Source organism: Lindgomyces ingoldianus (assembly GCF_010093535.1).
Source record: "Lindgomyces ingoldianus strain ATCC 200398 unplaced genomic scaffold BDR25scaffold_31, whole genome shotgun sequence".
Classification (NCBI taxonomy): Eukaryota; Fungi; Ascomycota; class Dothideomycetes; order Pleosporales; family Lindgomycetaceae; genus Lindgomyces; species Lindgomyces ingoldianus.
This window is the reverse complement of record NW_022985192.1, coordinates 572,301-594,220: the sequence shown is the minus strand read 5'-3', so window position 1 is coordinate 594,220 and position 21,920 is coordinate 572,301. Positions and strand designations below refer to the sequence as shown.

The 21,920-nt window shown below is 50.5% G+C and overlaps 7 protein-coding genes across 7 annotated transcripts; 2 read left to right on the top strand and 5 right to left on the bottom strand.

Moving 5' to 3' along the window:
* Nucleotides 1-221: 221 nt before the first annotated feature.
* On the bottom strand, nucleotides 222-2,973 carry BDR25DRAFT_72869 (uncharacterized protein). The gene is made up of 3 exons (XM_033698964.1): nucleotides 2,834-2,973; nucleotides 2,246-2,779; nucleotides 222-2,048 (listed from the first exon to the last, which is right to left on the bottom strand). Exons 2-3 carry the CDS (start codon nucleotides 2,724-2,726, stop codon nucleotides 358-360), a joined length of 2,172 nt encoding a protein of 723 aa, XP_033543908.1. The 5' UTR covers nucleotides 2,727-2,779; nucleotides 2,834-2,973; the 3' UTR covers nucleotides 222-357.
* Nucleotides 2,675-3,498, bottom strand: BDR25DRAFT_72900 (uncharacterized protein). Its single transcript, XM_033698965.1, has 2 exons — nucleotides 2,834-3,498; nucleotides 2,675-2,779 (listed from the first exon to the last, which is right to left on the bottom strand). Exon 1 carries the CDS (start codon nucleotides 3,175-3,177, stop codon nucleotides 2,878-2,880), a length of 300 nt encoding a protein of 99 aa, XP_033543907.1. The 5' UTR covers nucleotides 3,178-3,498; the 3' UTR covers nucleotides 2,675-2,779; nucleotides 2,834-2,877.
* Nucleotides 3,499-5,298: 1,800 nt separating this feature from the next.
* BDR25DRAFT_267888 (uncharacterized protein) lies at nucleotides 5,299-6,529 on the top strand. Its single transcript, XM_033687079.1, has 2 exons — nucleotides 5,299-6,132; nucleotides 6,185-6,529. The coding sequence occupies exons 1-2, from the start codon at nucleotides 5,529-5,531 to the stop codon at nucleotides 6,337-6,339; spliced, it is 759 nt and encodes a 252-aa protein (XP_033543906.1). The 5' UTR covers nucleotides 5,299-5,528; the 3' UTR covers nucleotides 6,340-6,529.
* A 1,789-nt stretch (nucleotides 6,530-8,318) lies between these two features.
* BDR25DRAFT_345229 (uncharacterized protein) lies at nucleotides 8,319-9,865 on the top strand (the record flags this gene model as incomplete). Its single annotated transcript, XM_033694026.1, has 1 exon — nucleotides 8,319-9,865. Exon 1 carries the CDS (start codon nucleotides 8,381-8,383, stop codon nucleotides 9,863-9,865), a length of 1,485 nt encoding a protein of 494 aa, XP_033543905.1. The 5' UTR covers nucleotides 8,319-8,380.
* A 602-nt stretch (nucleotides 9,866-10,467) lies between these two features.
* On the bottom strand, nucleotides 10,468-12,861 carry BDR25DRAFT_305856 (HET-domain-containing protein). The gene has a single exon (XM_033690500.1). The coding sequence runs from the start codon at nucleotides 12,710-12,712 to the stop codon at nucleotides 10,679-10,681; it is 2,034 nt and encodes a 677-aa protein (XP_033543904.1). The 5' UTR covers nucleotides 12,713-12,861; the 3' UTR covers nucleotides 10,468-10,678.
* A 334-nt stretch (nucleotides 12,862-13,195) lies between these two features.
* BDR25DRAFT_305855 (uncharacterized protein) lies at nucleotides 13,196-16,781 on the bottom strand. Its single transcript, XM_033690499.1, has one exon. It carries the CDS (start codon nucleotides 16,476-16,478, stop codon nucleotides 13,572-13,574), a length of 2,907 nt encoding a protein of 968 aa, XP_033543903.1. The 5' UTR covers nucleotides 16,479-16,781; the 3' UTR covers nucleotides 13,196-13,571.
* A 3,148-nt stretch (nucleotides 16,782-19,929) lies between these two features.
* Nucleotides 19,930-21,546, bottom strand: BDR25DRAFT_317282 (uncharacterized protein; the record flags this gene model as incomplete). The annotated part of the gene is made up of 2 exons (XM_033691664.1): nucleotides 19,930-21,158; nucleotides 21,210-21,546. 2 exons carry the CDS (start codon nucleotides 21,544-21,546, stop codon nucleotides 19,930-19,932), a joined length of 1,566 nt encoding a protein of 521 aa, XP_033543902.1.
* Nucleotides 21,547-21,920: the final 374 nt, after the last annotated feature.

The following is a 21,920-nucleotide window of genomic DNA, read 5'->3' as shown; positions in this document are numbered from 1 at the left end:
ACCTTCGGAATAACCCTTGAACTTATCACAAAATGCAAGCACGCCATGAAGGGTTTGGCAATTACTAGTATGAAAGCCTGGCACATTACATAAACCTAACAACAATTTGGAGATGCGCCCCAGACAGGAAACCCGGAGGAGCAGGTGGGAGACAGAGTAAAGGAAAGTGGTGGTTCGAGCATTACTCAAACGATGTTCAGTGGTGAAGCCAGCTCAGAGATAAGAATTCCACTCAACGCCCCTTGATGGATGATCGAAGCAAGACATTAGGCTTCCAAGATCTGGTCCGGACCCCGTACCTAAGCCCGTCACTCGATAACCTTTCAAGGCTGGAAACAGCCCGGCACTTTTCATGCTTCAGCTTGGCTTTAAAAAAGGACCTCGACCTAGCATTTCTGTGATATCTTGCTTTGCGAAAGTCTGCTTGCCTATACTCTGAGAAGTGTAGCTGTTGTGGACCGTTTGGGTGTCAAAAGTCTCTTCATCTAGAATAATTGAATTATTGGAGGCCAGAACATGACGGCGATACAAGTCAGCCCCTAAGTGGTTGGAAAATTCTTCGGCAGTAGGTTGAACTATCGTGACGACATCGCCGATCCCAGACAACGAATAAAATTGCTCCGTTGTTCCCGAGCCGTAAGACTTTTTCTGAGCAGGCACAGCCAAATAGCTTGCTGTCCCGTTCTGCCAATCGGTGGAGGAGGTACCCGCAAAGGACGACCCGTACTGGTGGGGTAGGTGGCCGAAGTTGAACGCTTCCAGTGCGGACGGAAATGCGAGGCCACCAATTCTACGGACATTTTTGCCACGTTCCATATTTCCGTCAATGGTATAATTGCCCCCAGGAAGCATCGCGTACGAAGAAGATACCCACAAGGGGTATTCAAAAGCTTTCGAATACTGATTTGATGAGACATCCGTCCCCGAAGTGGCTTGCTTGTTGATCTGATCATTGCCGCCATTTGAAAATTGACCGATATTCGAGTATGTGAGATTCTGGTGCCAAGTCACAACTTCGGATCCAGATGAGGTCTCAATTGTGGACCTAACTGATAAGCGTCGCATGACTTTTATGGAGTAGTCTAGAGAGGTGACGGTTCCGTTCGATCCTTTCCGAACACTAGAAGAGAGCGCTAGTGAGGGTTCTTGCATGTCTACAGTTGGGGCAGAACCAGTAGTGATACTGTCGCTGGAATCTAGCCACAGGAAGACCTTGCCAGTAACAACCCAATTCGACCCCACTGTCTGGGTAAGGTTTCCATGGCCCGCTCCGTCATCCGCTATTCCGGCAACTCGAATTTCGAAACTATGCTCTTTCCCATCGCATAAAATTGGAAGAAACGGGGTTATATCAACCTCGTCCTCGTGGAGATCGAACGCATCGATGCCAACGACGGGGCGCCAAAACCCCGGAACGACACCGCCAGTAAAAATTACCGGGAAAGGCCACGCTACTCCGGCGAGTACCCCGTCGATATAAAGCTGCAATTCCCTGAAAGGAGAATACCCATACAAGGTTGTTTGGTTTTCAAACACTTGTGTATCCGAGGAGAGAACATTGCTCCACCAAAACTCTTCAGCGGCTTGACCACAAGCAGAGATAGAGAACACTGCTTTCTTGATATTTTGCGGGAGAGACAATGATCTTATAGCTCTTTGATCAGGGACAACAAAGCCACTGGGCCTGTTGGATGCGGATTGCTTAGCGGACACGGGAACAATCATGTCGGCAGAGTCCATCGCCTTGTTCTCTATGAAAAATGTGGCGGTGAGTGTCGTATTGAACGATCCAGTATATGTGTCGTCAACGAGGTTCCCAAGGTCAAATATAATTTTTTGGGGTTCCCTGAAAAGCACAAGATAATTGCTCATATCCTTGATGTAGGTCCAGATAATCCCCGTTTGGGTAGGCTCTGCTGTCGAAGTCCGCCATATTTCGGTGTCATTGAAGAACATCAATGCCAATCTGTCGAATTGTCGGCCCGCGGAAGTTACCGTAAAGTTGAATGTCACTCGATTGAATTCACAACTTGGGGGTCGATAGTCACCTACAAAAGGATTAGTGACTTTCGGGGACGGTTCAAAGATAAAGGATGTAAGGTAGTGACGAGAACCGAAGCACAACCTTTTTAGGCAATGTCACCTCTAGAAGACATGACTCTTTGGCTATATGCTGATAGAGTAGCGGAGCTTGTGGAGGAAAGCAGACATTGCGGTGTGGACGAAGGGGCAGATTCTCACTCACCAACAAATGGCACACCATAGCTCCACGCGAAAGTATGAGCCATTAATGTCTGCTGTTCGCAACTAGGCTTTGCTGGATTTAACACTGGGGGCGACACTTGAATGACGTCTAGTAACGATGACGATGCGTTAGACGCACGGCTATTGAGGGCAAGGCCAGGGGAGAGCAAACTAGGCTGCTGCGCGGTAAGGGAGGCGAGAATAGGGTGTGGAAGGGTGATTAGCATTAGAAAGAAAGATAGGAACGGCATCCTTCTGATACCGGCTGTTGACCTTTGTTGATGCCCTTTCCCACGCCTATCCGATGTCGTTGTCCTATAAACTCGATAACAAGGCAAGTCAACTGTTGAGTCGCCGATCTGCTCGGATGGAAGCACCGTTGTTTCCCAGACTTTTGAGGTTTCTCCAGTGTAACTCCTGCCTGTGCCGAGAAGAATGTCCCTAACGCCTTTGCTTGAAATTGCCACATTGGACGACCCCATTATGCTGTGAGCCAAATGGAGGGGTCAAAAATCCAACCAAAAGACTAGAAATTCTGGGACTCGTCAGCATCTAAGCGTTCCGTTCATCGGAGGCGGCGCGTGCGAACCTTGCTAATAATCGAATCCTGCAGAGCTGCGACCTGCGAGCGGCTCAACTTCCGCCTCCGCCTCCGTGATAGCGGTTCCAGAAACGGGCTATCGCGCCTACGACGATAGGATCGGTTTCTCCAAAGCGCGCGCGATAGTAGTTGAAAAGCGAGAACTCTTCTTTCGTAAAGACGTAACTTGAAGGTTGAGCTTGTACTCGAGCCCAGACTTCGCCCAATTTTCTCTCTAAATATGCGTTGATGGTTGGGTCGACCCGGCCGTCGTCACTTGCGCGTGCAATGTCAAGGGCGCGCTGGAGAGAGATGTAGCCGTAGCCAGCTATATAATCTGCATTACCCCCCATGCTTGGCCGATGTTGCAAATAAACAATAGATTGCCGATTTGCGGGGAAAACTAAACAGGAGTGGAAGGAGCGCACGTTGGTAGAGATAAACAATTAACAGGATGGTGCTAGGGAGGGTGATAAGAAGAAGGAAGGCGAAATGCAAATAATGGTCACGATTGGTGAGAGGACAGTGCGAGAGAGAGTTATTATGTGGAGGTATATAAATAATCATCGACAAAAGATGAGATCAACCCACGTGGAAAGACAGGCAGATCCTGAGCAAGACCCTTTGCATAGGGCCAGGTGCTTAGCTGACGCCTCAAACTGCTGGCTCCGGGAGTTTGCCTTTTCGGGTGCTGTCAAGGTGTGAAGCGAAAGACGGGGCGCGATATCAAAGCGCACAAGACCATCCGTTCGACGGCTGCTTGGACGTGGCGACGACTGATGGCAAGACCCTGGCTCCGACAGGGAGCAACAGAGCTTGCAGAGCTTGCCAGGGAGACGGAAGCAAAAGGCCAGAGAGTCAGCCGAGCCAGGTAGATATGCACGACGCCGTTCTTGTCGAAGAAGAGCCCTGTCCACTATTACTGGAACACTGGAGTGCTCCAGTCTGGTCAGCGCGAAAGGAAAGGGCTTTCACAACCGCAGGCCAATCAAGGGGCTATAGCAGCCGGTCAGAGCGGTTATAAGGCTGGGTAGTTGAATAATGACAGTCGTCAGCAGCTCGATACCGGTAGCTCAAAGTTTGCGACTGGTGCCGTAACAGGGCTGGGAAGCCGAAAACTTTGTTTGCGCGCTGCGAACCTTCGGGACGCCCAGCGGGAGGCTTAAGAGAAGGTGGTAAGACGGCTTCGAGTAAGAATGTGCTAAAGGTCGTCCCGCATCGTACGACGAATGATGGGAGCGAACGGTCAGGGACGGAGCCGGGAGGAAGTGAGGTTGGTTGCGAGCCTGAGAGGCGCTCGCAAGCACGCAATGTGGCGTCGGGGCGTGGGAGCGCGCTGGAGTCGCCAGGGAATACCGCACAACTTCAGAGGTCCGACGACTACCCCCATGTCATGTCGAATTAGGCTAATGAGACGTTGAAGGCTGCTGCAGTCCGGCTACGTCCGCAGGACATCAAACGCTCATCATCCAAGGCTCCCCATGGTAATGCACTGTGCCATTACTCGAGATGCCTCCAGCCTCACCTGACTGCTGTGCGCCGAGAGCAGCGCTGCGCGAAGAGAACTTGCAACGCCTCGTCCGCCTTCCCTCTCGTCATCGACTGCTGTTCGTAGCTAAGCGGCCGTCTTCGATAATTAATAATGCAGTGGTTGACACCCGTTCACATATAGTGTCCATGGTACGCAAGCTGCCCCGCAGTTTTATCCAAGCAATGAGACATCACAAGAGCGATCGTCACCACTGTTCCAGGAGAGAAAGCTCCCACCAAGCCGCGCCGCACATAGTCTACCAAGGACCTCCATGGCATCAAGCGGCAAGCATCTTCTGACACTTGCTGCCAAATTCTTTCCCAAGCGCAAGTAGACGGAGGGGGGACTCGGTGAGAGTTCACCGCTTATGCCTGGAAGACACACTCCTTTGCAGCCAGTTTTCGAGACTTTTCTGTGGATCTCTTGGCCGCCCCATGGCTGATGCTCCGCCAGGGATTGCACCGACTCCACGTGCCCTGCAGTGATAAACTTTTTCCTGTGCGGCAGCCCGGGTACAGGAATGGCAAAGGCGGAGCACATGGCCGGCTCCTTTGAACGGTCCCGCTAGCATTGGGCAAGAAACGGCATGAGTAGTCCCAGGTTCGCATGTCGAACACAAACCCGTCTCAGGAACGTGGAAACAGGGGATGCTGTCATGATCAAGCGTCCTGCAGACTGATTACCGCTCCGGTTTCAGGAGTGCGATTCAGTGGTGGGAGCCTCGCATCCGGATTCGAGCGTCGAGAGTCGCGTGCATCGTTCTAGAAGACGGGAGAGCATCCGCGCAGGAGAGGAGGCTTGCTGGCGCGAAGAGCGGTACGCAGCACATGCACAAAGGTGCCTGATAGCCTCCAGGTTTGTCTGGATAGTGGTGCAGTGCTGTTACAAAAGCTTCCAAGCCCACGTTCCATGCAGCCCTCGTGCGTCTTGCCCTGAGGAAAGCCTCCCAACGAAGGCCGTCCCTGAAATTCAGGCACGCACGGGCCGACAACGCACCCGACCGCCCGGATGCAGTCGGCCCGATCCTTGCCCCAAATTTGAGCGCCCACCATTTTGTCTGCTGGTGCAGCTTGCTGTGAAGGGCATGAAACAATCCACCGCAACCGACACCCACTTTATCTCCATTGTTCGCTCCCGCCTGTTCTACTCGCCTCGTAGAGCCCGGCACACCCCATGACCCTGCGCGCTGCCCGCCTTTGGCCGCATCACATTTTCCGGGGCCAGTTCAGACAGAGTGGTGCCTCACTTCCCCCATCGCCAGTACTGCGCAGCTTCTTCACCTCGACGCAGCTCTCCGCCGGCGCGAGACTCTCTCGTCGCCCTCTCGCACGATATACGCCCTTTATCCCCTACGGTCAACAGCCACTACCTTTTCGTGTCTTCCGCGCCTTCCGTGCCCTCCGTTTCAAGAGCGAGAAGACCCTGAACCCTACACCGCACCTAGGCTCCCCAGAACCAGCGCCTTCGCTTTCACAGCGACTCCGCAAGCTCTCACGAGAATATGGATGGTCGGCACTGGGAGTCTACCTAGTCCTTGGGGCATTGGACCTCCCCATATCTTTCTTGCTAGTGCGTATGCTCGGGGCGGAAAGGATTGGACATTATGAGCACGTGATTGTCGAGGCATTCCGGAATCTGGTTCGCATACCATTCCCGAACTTCGGAAAGCACTCAGAGGATGAAACAGCCGCGGTTAGGCAGGATGGTGGTGAGGTAGTAGCAGGAGAAGGGGATTTGGTGTACCAAACGGATGGAAAGGATGATCGGGGTGAAGCATGTACGGAACCGCATTGGGCCTTTTTGTCATCGTTGGCTAACCCAAGTCGTAGCAATCTGGACGCAACTCGCTCTTGCCTACGCGATTCACAAGTCGGTATTTATCTTCGTACGGGTACCGCTGACCGCAGCAATCACACCTAAGGTTGTTAAAACGTTAAGAAAGTGGGGCTATGATATTGGAAAACGGAAACCAAAGCCCAATTGAAGGGATCTCGGGTCCTCTCGTCTACAACCGTGGCAGTGGCTAGGCCTAGCGCGAATTCGGGGTCCTGAAACCCTGGTAGGTTCATTTCATCTATCTTTAGGTGACAGTGGTAAGAGCTCTGGAAAATATGTAAAACATTATATAATACGGAACGACCATAGGAGATATGTATAACATGCTGAGTCTATGCTCCCTCTTTGACCCCAGATGGTGCACTAAGACGCCGCAACAAGGGCGTTTGCCAGCCAGCAATGTGAGATACAACTCATTGACCACGTTCGTGAATACTAGTTCCGAAAAAGAACATCAAGCAATTGGTAACACAAGTTACCTCATAGCTCTTCTTCCCATAGGGTAGGCCATAATGCGTTCGTTCATGTCCATGGCCCACTGTATGCAAATTGGGCAAGCAGGCCTCAAGTTTTGCTCATCTAACAGCTGGCTTGCCGTGAGGCTTGTACTGCAGGAGGAGGAGTCCCGGAACAATCACATTGGAAATCAGTCTCGAGCCCTAATTCAGTTCTAGGACCGACTAGTTCTCTAACCTTCGCCAATTATATCTTTAAGTCGATGTGTCTGCCTGTCGTTCAGAACGATTTCCACAGCAGAGGTCGTCCCCCATTTGCAGAGAGTCTACATCGCTTGAAACCTAAATGAACCCCGCCAACATCTCCGTGCTGAGCGGCGCTTCGAAGGGAGGAGAATCCACCAATAGGTATAGGCTTGTTCTATTTAAGTTTAGAGTACTTCCTAGGAGGTAGGCAAACAAGTACAGTTCCACAGCTAGACCAGATGATCACTGTCGAGCTGACAAAAGGGATGCGAAGCTCATATCCGCCAACATCAAACCCTCGACTGCGCATAAATGGTCAATAGCATCTCCTAGCTTGATATTTTGTTTCCGGCAACACAACTTGTCCTTCGTATAGTATCCGAGTTTCGCGAGTTAAACTATCAGACACTAAGACTATACCCAATAAGACTTATTTGATAACCTTGAAATCATGCATCATCCTTTTCCATTGTCCCACCGACTCTTCTAGTACAAAAGAAAACGTTTCCCTTACATACCAATGTCAGGATATATCCTTGACTCCGCCTGTTTCCGTTCAAAGTCTATTATCATCCATGGCCGCACTAACATGTTTAAGTTTCGAACAACCGAATGTCCGATCACTAGCTCCTCGTCAGCGAAATGAACCTACTTGCCAACGAATCACGATGGTGCTAAGCAAAGGGACAGAGGAACGGAGAAACGGAGGAGCAGTCTCCTCAAGAACTTTCTCCAAATCTAGAATCCTTTTCTCAAGCCATGGATACTTTACTAGGTCATACTAAACGAAGCTAAGCCACCCGAAGAATCCCAACAAAACATAACACAAAGAGAGCTTCATTCGTGGCTCTTCACCTTAGTGGTAATGCTTTCGGTGAATTTTGCGGTTCTATTTCTATGTCCAAAAATATTTTCGAAGGGCCTAGCTCTGTTCCAAAAGGGCCGTCCACAAACTGCCTTAGCTGATTCCACTTCAACGATGGGACGTGGTGTCAAACCGTGGCACGTTGCTAACTATGTATTCTTCCGATCCACTCGTAGTCAGTGTTTTAAAGCAGCAGGCACGTGATAGCAACGTTCCTCGAAAAGCGAAATTTTCCTATTGACCGAGAACAGCACAGACAACGTCGTATCCAGTTGAATAAGACGCACATTTAGAGGGTTGGTTGATAAGAACTACTGAACAAAGAGAATTAATGCTACCGCTAGTTCGAGTTTATCTTCCGGAATATGAGATCACGGTAAGTATTTAAAGCGGCTGCCTGTTGGGACTAATTGTCTCCGCAAGTGTACGAGAGTGACTAATCCGCTTTCCTCCAACTTGGTTAACTAACTTAGCGCCAACGGCACAGGCCTTTGGCATCCTTTCACCTGCACTCCAGCCACTTCAACTAAGCAGACTTCCAAACTCTCTTCACACCGTATACGCTCGTCTCTTTAACTTGGTTCCCCACGACATCCCACTCTTGTTCCAAGCTACAAAGAATCATGTCACTGCGCGGACTCCAGGAATTGCCCGTCGAGCTACTGCAACACGTTATATCCCATTTCCCAAACAATAATAGCAACAATCGAAAAACGCTACGTAACCTTTGCTTAAGCTCACACAAGCTCCGAGATCTAGCACAGCCATTCCTTTTCGCCCGTTTTAAGCCATTTATGCCTAATACTCAACCGGACGATGAGCGGTATCTCGAATCCTCCCATCACCAGTTGGTAGGATTTCTTCGCACGATCGTCCAACGCCCTGACCTTGCTCTCAAAGTAGAGTCCTTAGATCTTGTCTTATCCTATCCAGCAGTCAACCCTCATGATGTTAGCGGAATGCAAAAAGTCGGCTGCACAATGCAAGACTCAACCTTTTCACTAGATCGAAAGGACGAGGAGCTCTTCTGCGATGCCACCCCGGGGTCCGTCAAGACTATTCCTGAGTGGCAGACACGCATTCAGCAAGGAGCTTATCGTACCTTGCTTTTGATTCTCCTATCGCACCTTCCCAATCTCAAAGCCATTGCCCTTCCGGTGGCATTTACGTACAATCGGACAGATGGACCACCTGATCAAATCCAGCACATGGAAGGTGAGCAGCTTCGTCGCCTTTTCCCGGCACTACAGGATATTCACATCACATGTCAATGGTCGGATGGTACTTTGAATATCGCCAACTTCACAGAAGTTCTAGGGCTTCCAACTCTACGAACATTTAGAATCACAGATTGCATTGCCTACTTTGAGACCGGTACCTACACGAACCCTCTACGGTCACCCCCCAATTCCTGGAATGTAGCACACATTTTCCTAAAGAGCTGTTCCATGGGTGCGGCGTGTCTTGTGGTGTTTTTGAATGCCTTTCATTGCCTGAAGACATTCGAGTACGAAGCCGCGCCACTCGACGATTTCCACGAAGAGCCTTTCAAACCAGGTGACGTCACTCCTGCTCTGCAATGCCAGATTTTGTCCCTGGAACGCCTCTCACTTGACCTGGCTGCCCTTGCTTTTGACGAGTTTGAAGACGATGGTGAGAGCCTTGAATTTCCAAGTGTCTATAACCATCTTACCATTGGGCCTATGGACTCATTTTGCCGCCTTCGACATGTTAGAATTGATGTTGATCTCCTTGGAGGTGTCAGAAAGCTTCCGCGTTCACTCGTGACGCTCATTCTCACCAACTGGGTCCAGCGCTCATCCGGATATTTGGATCAGTTGCTGAACCTGAAGGATACATTCCCCCAGATACGATACGTCTTCGTAGGTGGTATGCTGTCTTTTGAAGATGCCTTGGAGTGGGGTCGGGATCATGGCGGTATCGTCCGCCAGTTTTTGGGAGCTTCTCAGCTCTTGGTGGTTCCTGGACTACCTTATCAACTTTGCCTGTGTTCGCATAGGCAGTATTTTCATTTGTTCAATGAGGACGACATCGAAGAGGTTGGCTCCAAGTCTCCCTTTAATTCGAGCATAACTGACCATTATTAAAGAGTGTAGATCGCATCGTCGCTAAGGGTTAAATGATGGATTGAACAGACCTACTTGCACAAACGGCGCTGTACTAGACTAAGGGATCATTTAGCGCTTAGTGTGACCTGCTCGATGCCAGATGTTGAAATTCGCATATGTCTTGTGTCTAGTATTACGCGCAATCAGGTGACGAGCCTGAAGGGGGGGGTACTTGAGAACCTGTGAGCGACATTGAGACTTCCGAAGAAGAGCTGGGGCAATTGATTGGTAGCTGGAACGGGGGTGAGTGTTGTTGGAAGAGACAGGACGTTGCATTTGCCCTGAGGCTACGGGTGTGCCTTCCGTGACCGGACCAAGCGCCGACCCGGAGGATAGCTGTGTTAGATGTAAATGTCAAAGCATTTACTGCTGTTAGAGGGAAGGTGTTACTCCCTTGATAGAAGGGGTTAGCAGTCTAATGAGATGAGCGCCACTAGCTACGACAGCCATGAAGGTTCTACTAAATTGCTTCTCTGGTGAGGTTTTGACGTAAGTTAAATTGACCCAATCTTACACGTGGCCCCGCTACTATCTATACAAACAAACCAAAGAGTAATAGCTGCTACTCATTGTAATGCCTTCAAATCTTACACCTAATAGGGGAATTGCAGACTATCCCTTCTGTTATTCGTCCTTGGTTTGTCTCAGTATCCGATTGACCTGCTGTAAATTTCTCTTTGATGGCTTCTGAATTGAAGTTGCCCGTAGATCACATCTTGAGTATAGGCAGATTTTACGATAACCAAGAGTCCTGGCCTTGCAGCGTTTAAGAAAGAAAGCTTGTGACCTACCCTACCGCAACTCAAATACCCTTTCCACATATGCTTCTGCTCCTTCCAATTTCCCCGCGACCTCCCCTTTCATAAATCCATCAACATAGCTCTCCCCAACACATTGATACCAAGCGCCTCCGTTCTCCTCTCTCAGTACAAACGGAACCTGGCCTCCCCAAAGCACAACCACTAAATCCCCAGCCTTCATGGCACCAGGTCCGAGTCCCAGTTTCCCGAGCTGCGTCGTAAACGCAGATCGGTAGTAGTTGAATTTCCAAATAGTCTCCTGCATTTTGTCTGGATCCCCCCTTTTCGATGACGATTTAGAGCAACTGAGAGCCTCGCCTAGTTGGTTATTCTCGAGCCAGTGTTCGTCCAGCTTTGTGAGGAGGGCGAAGAAGTCGGCTATATGCTGGTCGGTATCAGCAACGAGGTGGCCATTCGAACCACGGCCCGCAGTAAGTGTTGAGGCGACAGTGTGGAGTGGAGAGCCTGTATTGATGCACCATTGAACAAGTCGCAGAAGGCTGCTTTCCGAGTCGGTAATATTTGTGAAGGGGGTAGGCGGGAGTGTTTGAGAGATTACGTCAACGATAACCCCTTTGAGGCATAGGATACTGGGACTCGGGGTGGGCAGCAACTCTAGGGATTTGCATTTCCCCGCTGTATATTGATTGCTCTTGACATATCCTGTGAATGGATGGGTGACAACTCCACTGTTCCAATCCGGTACCCAAGATGGTAGTTTTTCATGAGGTGGATATTGTGATGGCCACTGCAGATGAAGCAGGTCTCCCGGAAGCGTCGTCCAAGTTGGGAGGAGGTGTTCGGGGACATGGTGAAATAGTCTATTTTTGTCGATCCCATCTGGACAGTAAACTACCCCCGGAGGAGGATGGACGTACGAGAGAACGTCGATATCCTGATACCTCCCTATAATTATCCTTACTACATCGGTGTATATTTGCGCTACGGGAAGCGAGTAATCTGGGTTTATGAACACTCTAGTCTCGATATTCGCATTCTCGATATCCGCATCTCTAGTCGGAAATCCTAATAGTCCATACACTTTATCCCTTGGGTTTGTGACGTCGAACGACCTGGTCCAATCTAAGAGATGCAAGAAAGGCTCCTCCTCCTTCCGTTGCTTATCTTGTTGTAGACGACAGAGATGATCCATGAAGACTGCATTTTGCCAATGTCTATTCGAGAGATTATTATTCAAGTATCGATTGTTTGCCAGTCTTATAGTTTGGATTGCTTCCCCGATAATTTGCCAATCAATCTCCGCAGACCCCCAGATGAACGTTGCGCTTTTGGCGAGGACGATCTCTTGGATAACCCACATACGGACGAACCAATTGTTATCAAATAGCGCCGCTACGTTCATCCACTCGTCTGATTCTATTGGGGGTGGAGAGTAAATGTTCATGACTCCGTACTCGTCATCCAACGTCTTGAACGTCGCAAGTTCCGCTCCCTCACTCCGCCGCGCATTCGTAACCGCGCACAGGATAGCAAAGCACCAATGTGCTTCGTCCCACTCGTCCGTCCCAAGCCAGACAAGGACTTGCTTTGCTCCCTCGTAAATATGGTGCATATGTCGGACTTGAGTTGCCATCTCTCCTAGATCTTTCTGATGAATACATAGCCCATCGACCCAGATCAATCTTGACTGCTGTGGGTATCTCAGGCGTTCGAGAGCCTCGAAGAGGTTCTTCCGCACCCCGTCCACCCTATGTCCGTTGCAAGTGATGGACTTTGTATCCTCCATCGATCCCCAAACGTACGACAACGCTTCATAGGATGGAAGCGTCTTGTCCAACCTCGCTAATTCAAGGCTACATCTGATATCTTGTCCTGGATTTCCTGGATGTATCCTGAGGAGTCTGATGGAGTCTCCATACGGCAAATGCCGATAGAGTGGCGTCCTTCGAGGTAGTACATAGACTATGAAGGATTTTAGGTAGCTATATATCGTTTTAGATCGCGATCGTCTACGATTGCGAGGCTTTCGAGGCGAATTAAGGGTCTGATCCGATATATGCGTCATGGCGAGGTGCGGGGAAAGTAGAGCCGGGCGTAGTAGATTTGATGTGCAGAGGGTACATGTGAGATTGCCTTGATCCTGAGACAGCAAAGACGAAGTTCAGCAATAGGATGTAGAGTTTAAAGACGTAGGGTTGAGACAGGCACAGATTGGATAGCAAAGAGCTGTCACTTCAAGTCCGTCCCATTAAGCCTTTAACAACCCCATGCCTCCATGGGCACGCGCGATTTACCTGCCAAGGCTCCCATTTTGAATAAGAGGCTGCTGTTCCTGGGACTCAAATTTGTTTGTCATGAGGGACAATATTGGGGCGCAGGGTTCCACAAAATGAGGCTACTTTGCGAATCATCCTTGGCTTCTGTCACTGAGTGGGAGCGATACGCCTTGGATTTTCAGCCGCAGCCTTGTCTACGGACATGAAACGCAGGATCAGCCTTGTGCTGGAATCCCTTTATCGCTGTCAGTAAAGGATGACTGGTCGAGGGATTAAACAAAAATACATCGCAGTTAATTCTAGTATCAATCCGTTACAGATGCCAATTACTTTCAGATATATCCGCCCAAACCTGTCTCGAGTGATATCCATTCCAAGATCCATGAGTGACACCGATCCAACGATGTCTCTAAATTTCGTCCAAGACCGAGACAAATGATATCATCAAAGGAAAAGTTAATGCAAAAAAAAACAAAAACCGTACGATATGCCATGCACATTTCCACCTGACGCCATGCGTGAAACACAAACGCCAAACAAACGCATGAATGATCGCACAATGCATGAAACAAACAGTAAAAGTAAGAATCGATCAACTTATCCAAAGGACAAAGCACAATAGCACGAAAACCTCAAACATCACCCAGCTCATTCGGCGGAAGACCCTGCACTAGGCGACCGGGTCAACTCTTCGCCCCCTGTCCCCAGCATCTCCATCTCCTCGGCAATTTGCTCATACCAGCTGCCGTGCGCCCTTCTATCAACATCGCTGACCTTCCCAAGTTGTTCGACAATATCTCCAACCTGACTCACAAACTCAGGGAGTCCAGTCGTAGCGAGTCCTTCTGTAGCAGTGCTAGCAGCCCTAACTCTCTCGCCAGAGCTGCTGGCTGAGACGCGATTGAAGATGAGAGTCTTCAATCTTTGGAAGAGGACCTTAAGGACTGGATCAGACAGCCTTCCAGCTTCGGCTTGGGTAAGCAAGCGAGTGATTGTGGATGCAAGCTGGGCACGGCTGGTAGGTGGCATCGCGTGAGATGATTCTAGGAGAGAAGAAATCTTGGAAGGCGTTGCCGAATCTTTGAGATAGCCGTCTTTGAGTGTCTCCCACATTCGATTGGCTTCGTGCTTCCATTGGGAGCGGACGTCACGCTTGAGGAGGTTTTTAGCGGTCAAAAGGATACCACCAATGATGGTTATGCGAAGGGCATCCGTGCGAATGCGTGATATTCGATCTCGGTCAAGCTCGAGTGTCTCGGGTAACTCTGAGTCTCTCAGCGGAGGCGTCGCGATGGCGAGATCGACAAGGCCGCGGGCATAAATCTTCTGAGGCGTGGGGCGGTTCACCGGATTCGGATCGTTCCATGGATCACGGCGGTCAGCTTCTGTATGCATATTTACAGCAGCGCTGCGCCACCAGCGACGGGTCCTCTCCAATGTAATTGTACCAGACTCTAGATCTTGTGCAAACATGCGCTGCTCGTATCCAGGAGCCTCTTTGATGAGCGTCGGAGCCGCGTTCATCAATAGAAAATTAGAATAATCTAGAGAGAGAAGATCAATGACGTGCAGGAGCTTGAACAGCTTCTCAATCATCTCTGGCAATAGACCTTCCTCTTGGAGCTCATCGGCAAGAGCCTTAACCTCGGAATCGCGGAAAGGAGCACAGAGTTTTGGAAGAATGTTGGCAATGAAGGAGAAGAACTTCTCGTACGAGAACATGCCCTGGCTACATTGTCGGTTGATGAGCTCCGGGTCCAAGGTATCAGTTATGAGTGTATGCATCGAGTTGCCAGGCTTCAGCAAGCGAAGCAGCTTCGCTCGGATATTTTCCGCCATAGCGACGGTCCACACGGCACCTTCTCTATTCTCAAAGCCCTTGAGCATGGAATCACATACCTCTCTGTTGAGAGCATCCCGTAAGTCTGCGGTGGGCGAGGCATCAATGCGGTATTCTTTATCAATGGACAACTCGTGCACAAGAATGCGGTTTCCGGGGACAACTGTAAACACTTTCGATAAAGAGTTTGCCTGGTGACCTTCAGCAGAAGCTGGGTCGTGAGGTGACGAAACCTGAGAAGCAGCTGCGGTTTGCACAGCCGAGTTTTCGTCTGAAATAGGAGATCCGGGACGAGAATCAATTGCAACACGAGGGCGGACGTCTCCAGCGGGTCTTTTCTTCGGTCTTGCCTTGCGGCTCTCACGAATAGCTTTCCTGATTAGGGTGAACGCCCTGTCTTGCCCTGCAAGCTTTTTAATCTTGCTGAGAAGGATGGCTTGATTGTCCCGGATCCCATTTTTATAATCGGTAGCGACTTCGTCGCTTGTTTCATCTTTGACACTTTGCCAAATTGCATCTAGGTTAACGAATGAGGCAACCATGGTCTCAACGAGAGCTGATGAATCTCGTGCCTTCCAATCGTTAAAGGCGGTAACGAATGCGCCATGAGCTAGCAGAACCGTTTCCAGCCGGGTGGGCGAAGGGGTATAGTAGTTGAAGGTGGTAAGCTTTGAGAGTGCAGATTCGAAAGATATAATGAGGTCCTTAGCTTTAGTGATGAGGTCTTGCTCCTGATCGCCATCGCGGCTCAAAACATGTGCGGGGTGTCCCAGAATGAGGTATGCCGACAGAAACTTTCTAACAGCGGCCCCGCCGGGGGTGGCGTCTCCCTCTGGGAGCAGCTGGAACAGCGACATGATCTTCTCCGTCGTGGCCAGGACCTTCTCGTCCCCCAGCAATGTGGTGATGTCGTCAAAACTGGTGTCATGGACCTTGTCGATGGAAAGACCCAGCTCCAGCCATGCGTCAACAACGCATTTCCTCGACCGGGCCCTCCAGGCAGCCTGGATGCGCTTGGCTGCCACATCAGAAGATACCGCAGGGCGCAGAGCTGGCTTCTTTGTGTCAGTGGGTGGCGAACTGGCGGTCCTGGGCCTGCGCGCATTGCGTTTGTATTCGAGCCTCCTCCGCTCAGCATCTGCAAGCTTCTCCTCCATTTCGAGCCTGTACCGGCGCTCTTCGGCGGCTTTTCTCTCCTTCATTTCCTCTGCAACTTTCTTTGCACGTCGAACTTCCTCGGCGCATGCTGCGGCAACCTGCGCCAGGTGTCTCTCGCGGGCCTGCTGCGCTGCCAACGCTTTCTCTTCGCTGTTGGAGCTGCGTGGGGTTGCTTTGGCCAGGGCCGCGCGCAAACGCACCTGTTCGGCATGTGCGGCACGGTCCGCTAATCTTGCCTTGCGGCTCTCGAGTATGGATGCGCGGCGGAGATGCTGGGCAACGTGGTTGCTCTGGCAGCTGTTGCGGTAGGAGCGGTTCGACTGGTGGGAGTGCGTCGAAGAAATGGAGTTGCGACGCGACGAGGCCGCAGAAGACTTTCGGCGGCTGTTCGAAGGGCGATAAAAGCGGGCAGCTATCCGCGGGGGGGGGGCAAACACCTGGCTGCTCTCCGCGTCGTCTGAAAGGACCATCTCAGGCTCCTCTGGAATGTCGTCGTTCGCCTGGAGCTGCACACTGGCGACCAGGTCGGCCTCAGAGTCAGAGAACGAGCCGTTCATGGTGGATCTGTTCTAGTCTTCTGCCCGCAAGACACAGGTGCGCGTGTGTGTGTCGGGCAGGTGTAGAGTGTGAAGAAGTAATAGAGTCTCTAAAACACGGTGAAACAAAGCCGTAAGCAAAACAGCACCCGATAGTCAGCCGGCTGCAAGTGGAGGAATTGAAATACGGTTCCGAACGAAAGTCCCGTGAATATATGATACGAGAAGAGAAGAAGAGTAAAGAAGAGAGCACACAGCGGAGGGGTGCTGGTGTCGAGGTGAGGAAGAAAAGGTGGTGGCTGGGAGGGGTTGCCTTGTTTGAAGATCACGATCTAGTGATGGCAGCGGCTTTGATGACATGCGCACCCGCTAGAACCTCATCGATACATATCGTCATATGAACTCTAGCTCACGTAACTCTTGCCCATCACGCCTCTCTTATCGCACATCTTATCCCTCCTAACTACATCATAAGATTTATCACATGTAGTTCGTCGCATCTTCACTATTGGACCTTGAATCGTTTGGTTTCTTGTTTGGTGCATGACTCGATTAGGCCTTGAATACGAACCTTTAAAACAACCATGGAACTTAAAGAACTTCAATTCGGGCCTTCCACAAACTTTTCGAATTTGCAATGGCCACCTTCGCTTCATCAGCTCTTGCCCCTAGAAGTCGTGCATCTCGCTGTTGTCTCGAGATATCACACGACACTCCCGAGGTCCCGAGGTCCTGAGGTCCTGAGGTCGCCTTCAATGTCACGTGGTGTTGGTCGCTTGACTTGCGGCATGGGGGATAGATCCAAGTTCAAAGAGTCTTCCAGCATTTCATATTGGGATTTGTTAGGGAGAAGACTTATTCCAGGCTTTGAGAAAAAATGGAAAGGCATGCTCTTCTATTCGTTCTAAGGATCTTACTGAGTGAATTTTATGGTTAAAAATTTTAAAGCACTAGAAAGATGGTCATCTGGGTACCATAAACCGGCAAAAACATACAACAGCAGGTATTCGCTAGTGGTCACCCACCTAACTACTAATCCGCCGGTACCGAGATTGTCTATCGAAGATCGAACGGGGTTCAGACTTCTCTTGGTCCTATGGTCGTATGTGATGGAAATGGATAAAACATTAATATATGTAGGTACTCACATCCAGTCACGTTGCCAAAGAAGAGAATTACGATAGGCGCCAAGGGGGTAAATTAATTTAAGGAAACAGTTTGTATCAGTAGACAAGAGAAATTCAAAGTCACCTTCATACCTACTTATTACTCAAAGACAAATAGTCAAATCTTCGAGATTTTATGATCGAACATAATCTCCTCGCTCTAGATCAACTGCATTCCCCACTACTCCCAAGCCCTTAACTCTACTAGTCACATGCACTCCCCTTCTGCACACCTTTCTATTTTCTATACCTCTATCTCGCACTCAAACAGCCGCATGCATTCTTCTGGGCGCCTCTAGCACAATACATAACGCCATCCACGTCCACACCGATCACAACTTCAGCACGCACCACTCTTGCAGCAACAGCTTTTCTAGACGCGTCTTGCAAAACCCTCCTAACCCCCAGCCTGACAACTCATCTCAATTCCCGCCTCGCTTATACACTCTGCATATTCCCCACTGTCTAGCATCTAGCATCTAGCATCTCCCATACTCGTTTCAGCCTATGTACCACAACATCTTTCCCCCTCTTCAAAGTTTCGTTTCCCCTGCTCACTCGGCCCTCCCCCCCATGGTGCGTTCGCCTCTACCCGCAGTTCCTCGCCTCTGGTCCCTAAACCCTGGGTTCCGGTTCAACAAACCTCCCTGTTATTCCCAATCCAGATACCACTGACGAGTGAGACAAGTAGGCGTTGTACAACCCCAGCCTCCCTCAGAGTGCCTTGCAGGTTCTTCTCCCGGGCGGTTATCCTGCAGCTTCGGTTCCGGGGCTCGTCGACGTTAATCCGTTAATGACGGACCTGATGGCTTGGAGGCTGGCGTGCACCCGGTTACGGCAGCGGTTGGGCGCTCGCTGGGTCAGCGATTCGATGATGCATGCGGGTGCTGTAAGTATGTAGTAATGATGGCCTCGGGTGGCGTGGATTATTTGCAGTCATGATCGGACGTGGAGGCGAGTTTCTGATATCTAACAGGGTTTCTAGAAATAGAACACTGCGGTGAGTGTGCAATCGTAGCGGCCTTAACCGCGGACGCTATCATGTGAAAACAACGGGGAGAATGAAAGTAGTGTTCAAGTCGAGATGCAGCTTACAGGGATGCAAGCCTTCCTAGGCAGGTGTAAACTCGAGAATATGGAGACACGTGAAGTTGTGGTCTTTTCCGAAAGCAGAAGCTATGAAGACGATCAAGTGTCAGGCTCAAACAAGACAATTGCCACTCGTCTACCACTCGCCTCATACTGTGACACAAACGCTCAGACGTGCTACTCAATCCAGCTTCTAGAAACCCATATTCTCGAACCTCGTTGCCGCAGTGGCTGTAATTCGTGGAGAAACAGTCTTAGGCCATCCTTCACCAACACACTCGGGCAAATGAAACACGGCTGGATGAATATACGAGCCATGACACCGAAACTTGAAAGCAAAATACGACATGTCAACGCATATGGGAAACTTGATGAAATAGACCTCGGGAGGCACAACGAGGAACGTGTGCCCCGGAGCACAGCAACAAAACGTACATGGCTTTCTGCTGCGCCTCGACAGACGCACATCACATACCCTCTAATATTTCGTCCAACCGCGCCTGGGGCAGGGAAATATCCAAAATCAAGTAACTAAAATGATATGGTGAATTGATAGCAAGACGCGAGTGGGAAATGTTGTACTGTTTGAAACTTGTAGATATTCGCTAGTTGCTCTCTGAACGCTCTGCCGCTAACTTGGGAATCGCTCCTGCCGCGGTCGTCCCGCGCAAATAAAAAAGGCAGGAGCCTACCTGTCCAGATCTATACACCTATTATAGTTATACATTGAAATATTTAGCCTTCCAAGGTTTGCTTTTGGGTATCCTCCTGACCCACGACTGCGCTTGCCTCTCAAGTCACTAGACTAGGACGAGGGGTGTAGCCGCCGACAATGCTCCTTCGATTCGAGATCGGAAGTAGAGAAAAGAAATTAGCAATAAACGTTAAAAAGGAAACACTTTTGGCTGATGAGCCCCCTGCGTGAACATGCCATGTTTTAGGCGGAGTCCCATCCGAGAAAAACTCCGAGAAGATTCCACTGAAGGGGGGTGTGCCTTGCGGATGAACCAAAGAAACCTTCTAGATTCGTAGAAAAAACAAAACAAAGGAAATTCGTATTAAGGAGCGGTCGTGGCTCGTATGAGCGGCACATGTTCGAAAGGACAAAAACCACCGTCACACACGTCATACTTCGTAAACCGTGCGTAACGTGTCATGTTACGGAGGTCTAGCAAAGAAAAATAATCACACAAATATTGGCAGGGAGACGTGTGAGCTCATCGAGTGAACCGAAGCCCAGCCGACGATCGTCCAAAGAATGAACCCGGTAACCTCATGTCGCTGAAAAATTTGAAAAAGGCGCGTTTTCGAGGAGGTTGCTTCTGGACTTGTGATGCGATCTGAACCATCGGTCCGACAATGTCCTCATCTCCTAGCTTTGGGAACTTTCCCTCGCTTCTTGGGTCGTTGAGAGTCGGCATCTTACTGAGTGGAGCGGGTTCCAAAGGCGACGATGGTTCCGGTTCTTCACCCATCGCTACGGCGCGTGAGAGAGCGAGATCATTGTTCCTCTTCCACAACGCATCGACCTCGTCCCACTTCTTCTCAGTGAGCAGGTAGGTTTTGGAAGTGACACCAAAGTGCTCTCCCGTTCGTACTTGGTGTTTGGTAAAGTTGCAGCGCGCTTGCTCCCAATCGGCAAACAGTTGTCGTAAAGAAGCAATGTCACAAACGTCGGGGACATAGGGCTCCGGCTGAATGGTAAAGTTTGCGTGGCCTAGCTTAATGGCCCACTTGTCATTCGGATCGGTAAGCATGATTGGCGGAATGTCTGATGAAGGCACTAGGTGCCCAGGCCGTGATGTCTTGAAGGATGAGATGGACGGTTTGGAAGAAAGAGGCGGAGTGGGATAACCAAGGACTGGAGGAGTACCAATGGGTGTAGCGACCATAGAATGAGTGGCATCGGCCACTTTGGGAGATTGAAGAGGGGATTGGGTTGGGTGGTCACTTAGTCGTGACTTGACGAGCAAAGGTGGAAGTAGAGGAGTGGTGACAAATCGCTCAGACTCTGCTTGCTCAGCGTCCACATCGAGCGATTTCGCCTTGGCGATGTCAATTGGCGATGAAACGAAAGATTCATCCAGACGTTCCTTGCTACTCCGGGCTGGGGTGGGAGGAAGTTTCTCGCAGAGATCGTACCCTTGATGAATAGAGCTAGTGATCGACGACGACCGGGTCGACGATACTCGTGATGGGGTGGCACTTCGGGAGGTCCTGCCGAAGGTTGAGGTCGTCTTGCGATCTCGCAAATTTCGTCGGAAAGAAGGGAACCTGCTCCCAAGCTTGCTGGTAATGCTGTTGGCCGTTGATTCTGCAGATCGCCGCCTCTTAGACATATGTGGCCCTGAATCATTGCCAAAGTAGTCTTCTGCGAAGTTGTACGCTTGCCCGAATACAGAGCGTCGAGTTGGTGGTCGAGAGTGCACACAGACTTCGACATCGCCTATCAATATTATTAGTATCCACATTCATAAACCTATAACATAAGACATACAGGAGCAGCGGTAGGAAACCGTCGTGACATAGTCATCCTCACGCTCAATCGGCTCCTCAGTCAGCTTTGGCAGCTTGCCAGAGCCATTGGGAACCTCGATGGGGTCGTGGTTGGGTGGACTTGACGATAGTGACGAGGTCGAACTGGGGTATCTGAGGTGGCCTCGGGAGGAAAAACTTGGCGTCGGCGGTGTTGAGCATTCTGATACCGAGTAGAAGCCGGAATCAGCGCAAGAATAGATGGACGAAGCTGGGTCAGAGGTCATGTCGAGAGAGGACTTGGACGACTTGCGCGCTGCGACGAGCTTGGGCAGAATAAGAGGTTTCATTTCGCGCATCGTCGTGGTGGTGGGGACGTGTTTTTTCGCGATGGGTGCCGGGGTCCCATCACCAGCTTAAAAGGTCAACAGCACTCTGGGGGGGGAAGGCTTTGGAGCTGCCCGCGTCGCTGTGTGGAGTTCCTATCCGGGACGGAATGGCGGAAGGTGAAGGTCTCTGGGGGGTGCCACGACAGACCGTCCACGTAGGTACCTTGAGGTGTTTATCCTGTCGCGAGGGCTCTCAATGCAAACTCAGCGCCTGCTCGGTCACTGATCCAGATTGGGCCAGCACGTGAGGGCGCAGAAAATCACGAGCCTGGCAGTGGTCGCACACCTGCCAGGAATTGATGAAGGCTGCAGGGCGCAGAGGTGAGCGAAAGACAGCGCAACGA

Bases quoted from the DNA above. Each gene is read 5' to 3' on its own strand.
- BDR25DRAFT_267888 (XM_033687079.1), top strand. From the start codon at position 5,529: ATGACCCTGCGCGCTGCCCGCCTTTGGCCGCATCACATTTTCCGGGGC. The intron at 6,133-6,184 runs GTACGGAACCGC...CCCAAGTCGTAG, and splicing joins GGATGATCGGGGTGAAGCAT to CAATCTGGACGCAACTCGCT.
- BDR25DRAFT_72900 (XM_033698965.1), bottom strand. From the start codon at position 3,177: ATGGGGGGTAATGCAGATTATATAGCTGGCTACGGCTACATCTCTCTC.
- BDR25DRAFT_305855 (XM_033690499.1), bottom strand. From the start codon at position 16,478: ATGAACGGCTCGTTCTCTGACTCTGAGGCCGACCTGGTCGCCAGTGTG.
- BDR25DRAFT_305856 (XM_033690500.1), bottom strand. From the start codon at position 12,712: ATGACGCATATATCGGATCAGACCCTTAATTCGCCTCGAAAGCCTCGC.
- BDR25DRAFT_72869 (XM_033698964.1), bottom strand. From the start codon at position 2,726: ATGGGGTCGTCCAATGTGGCAATTTCAAGCAAAGGCGTTAGGGACATT. The intron at 2,049-2,245 runs GTGAGTGAGAAT...ATCCTTTTGTAG, and splicing joins CTATGGTGTGCCATTTGTTG to GTGACTATCGACCCCCAAGT.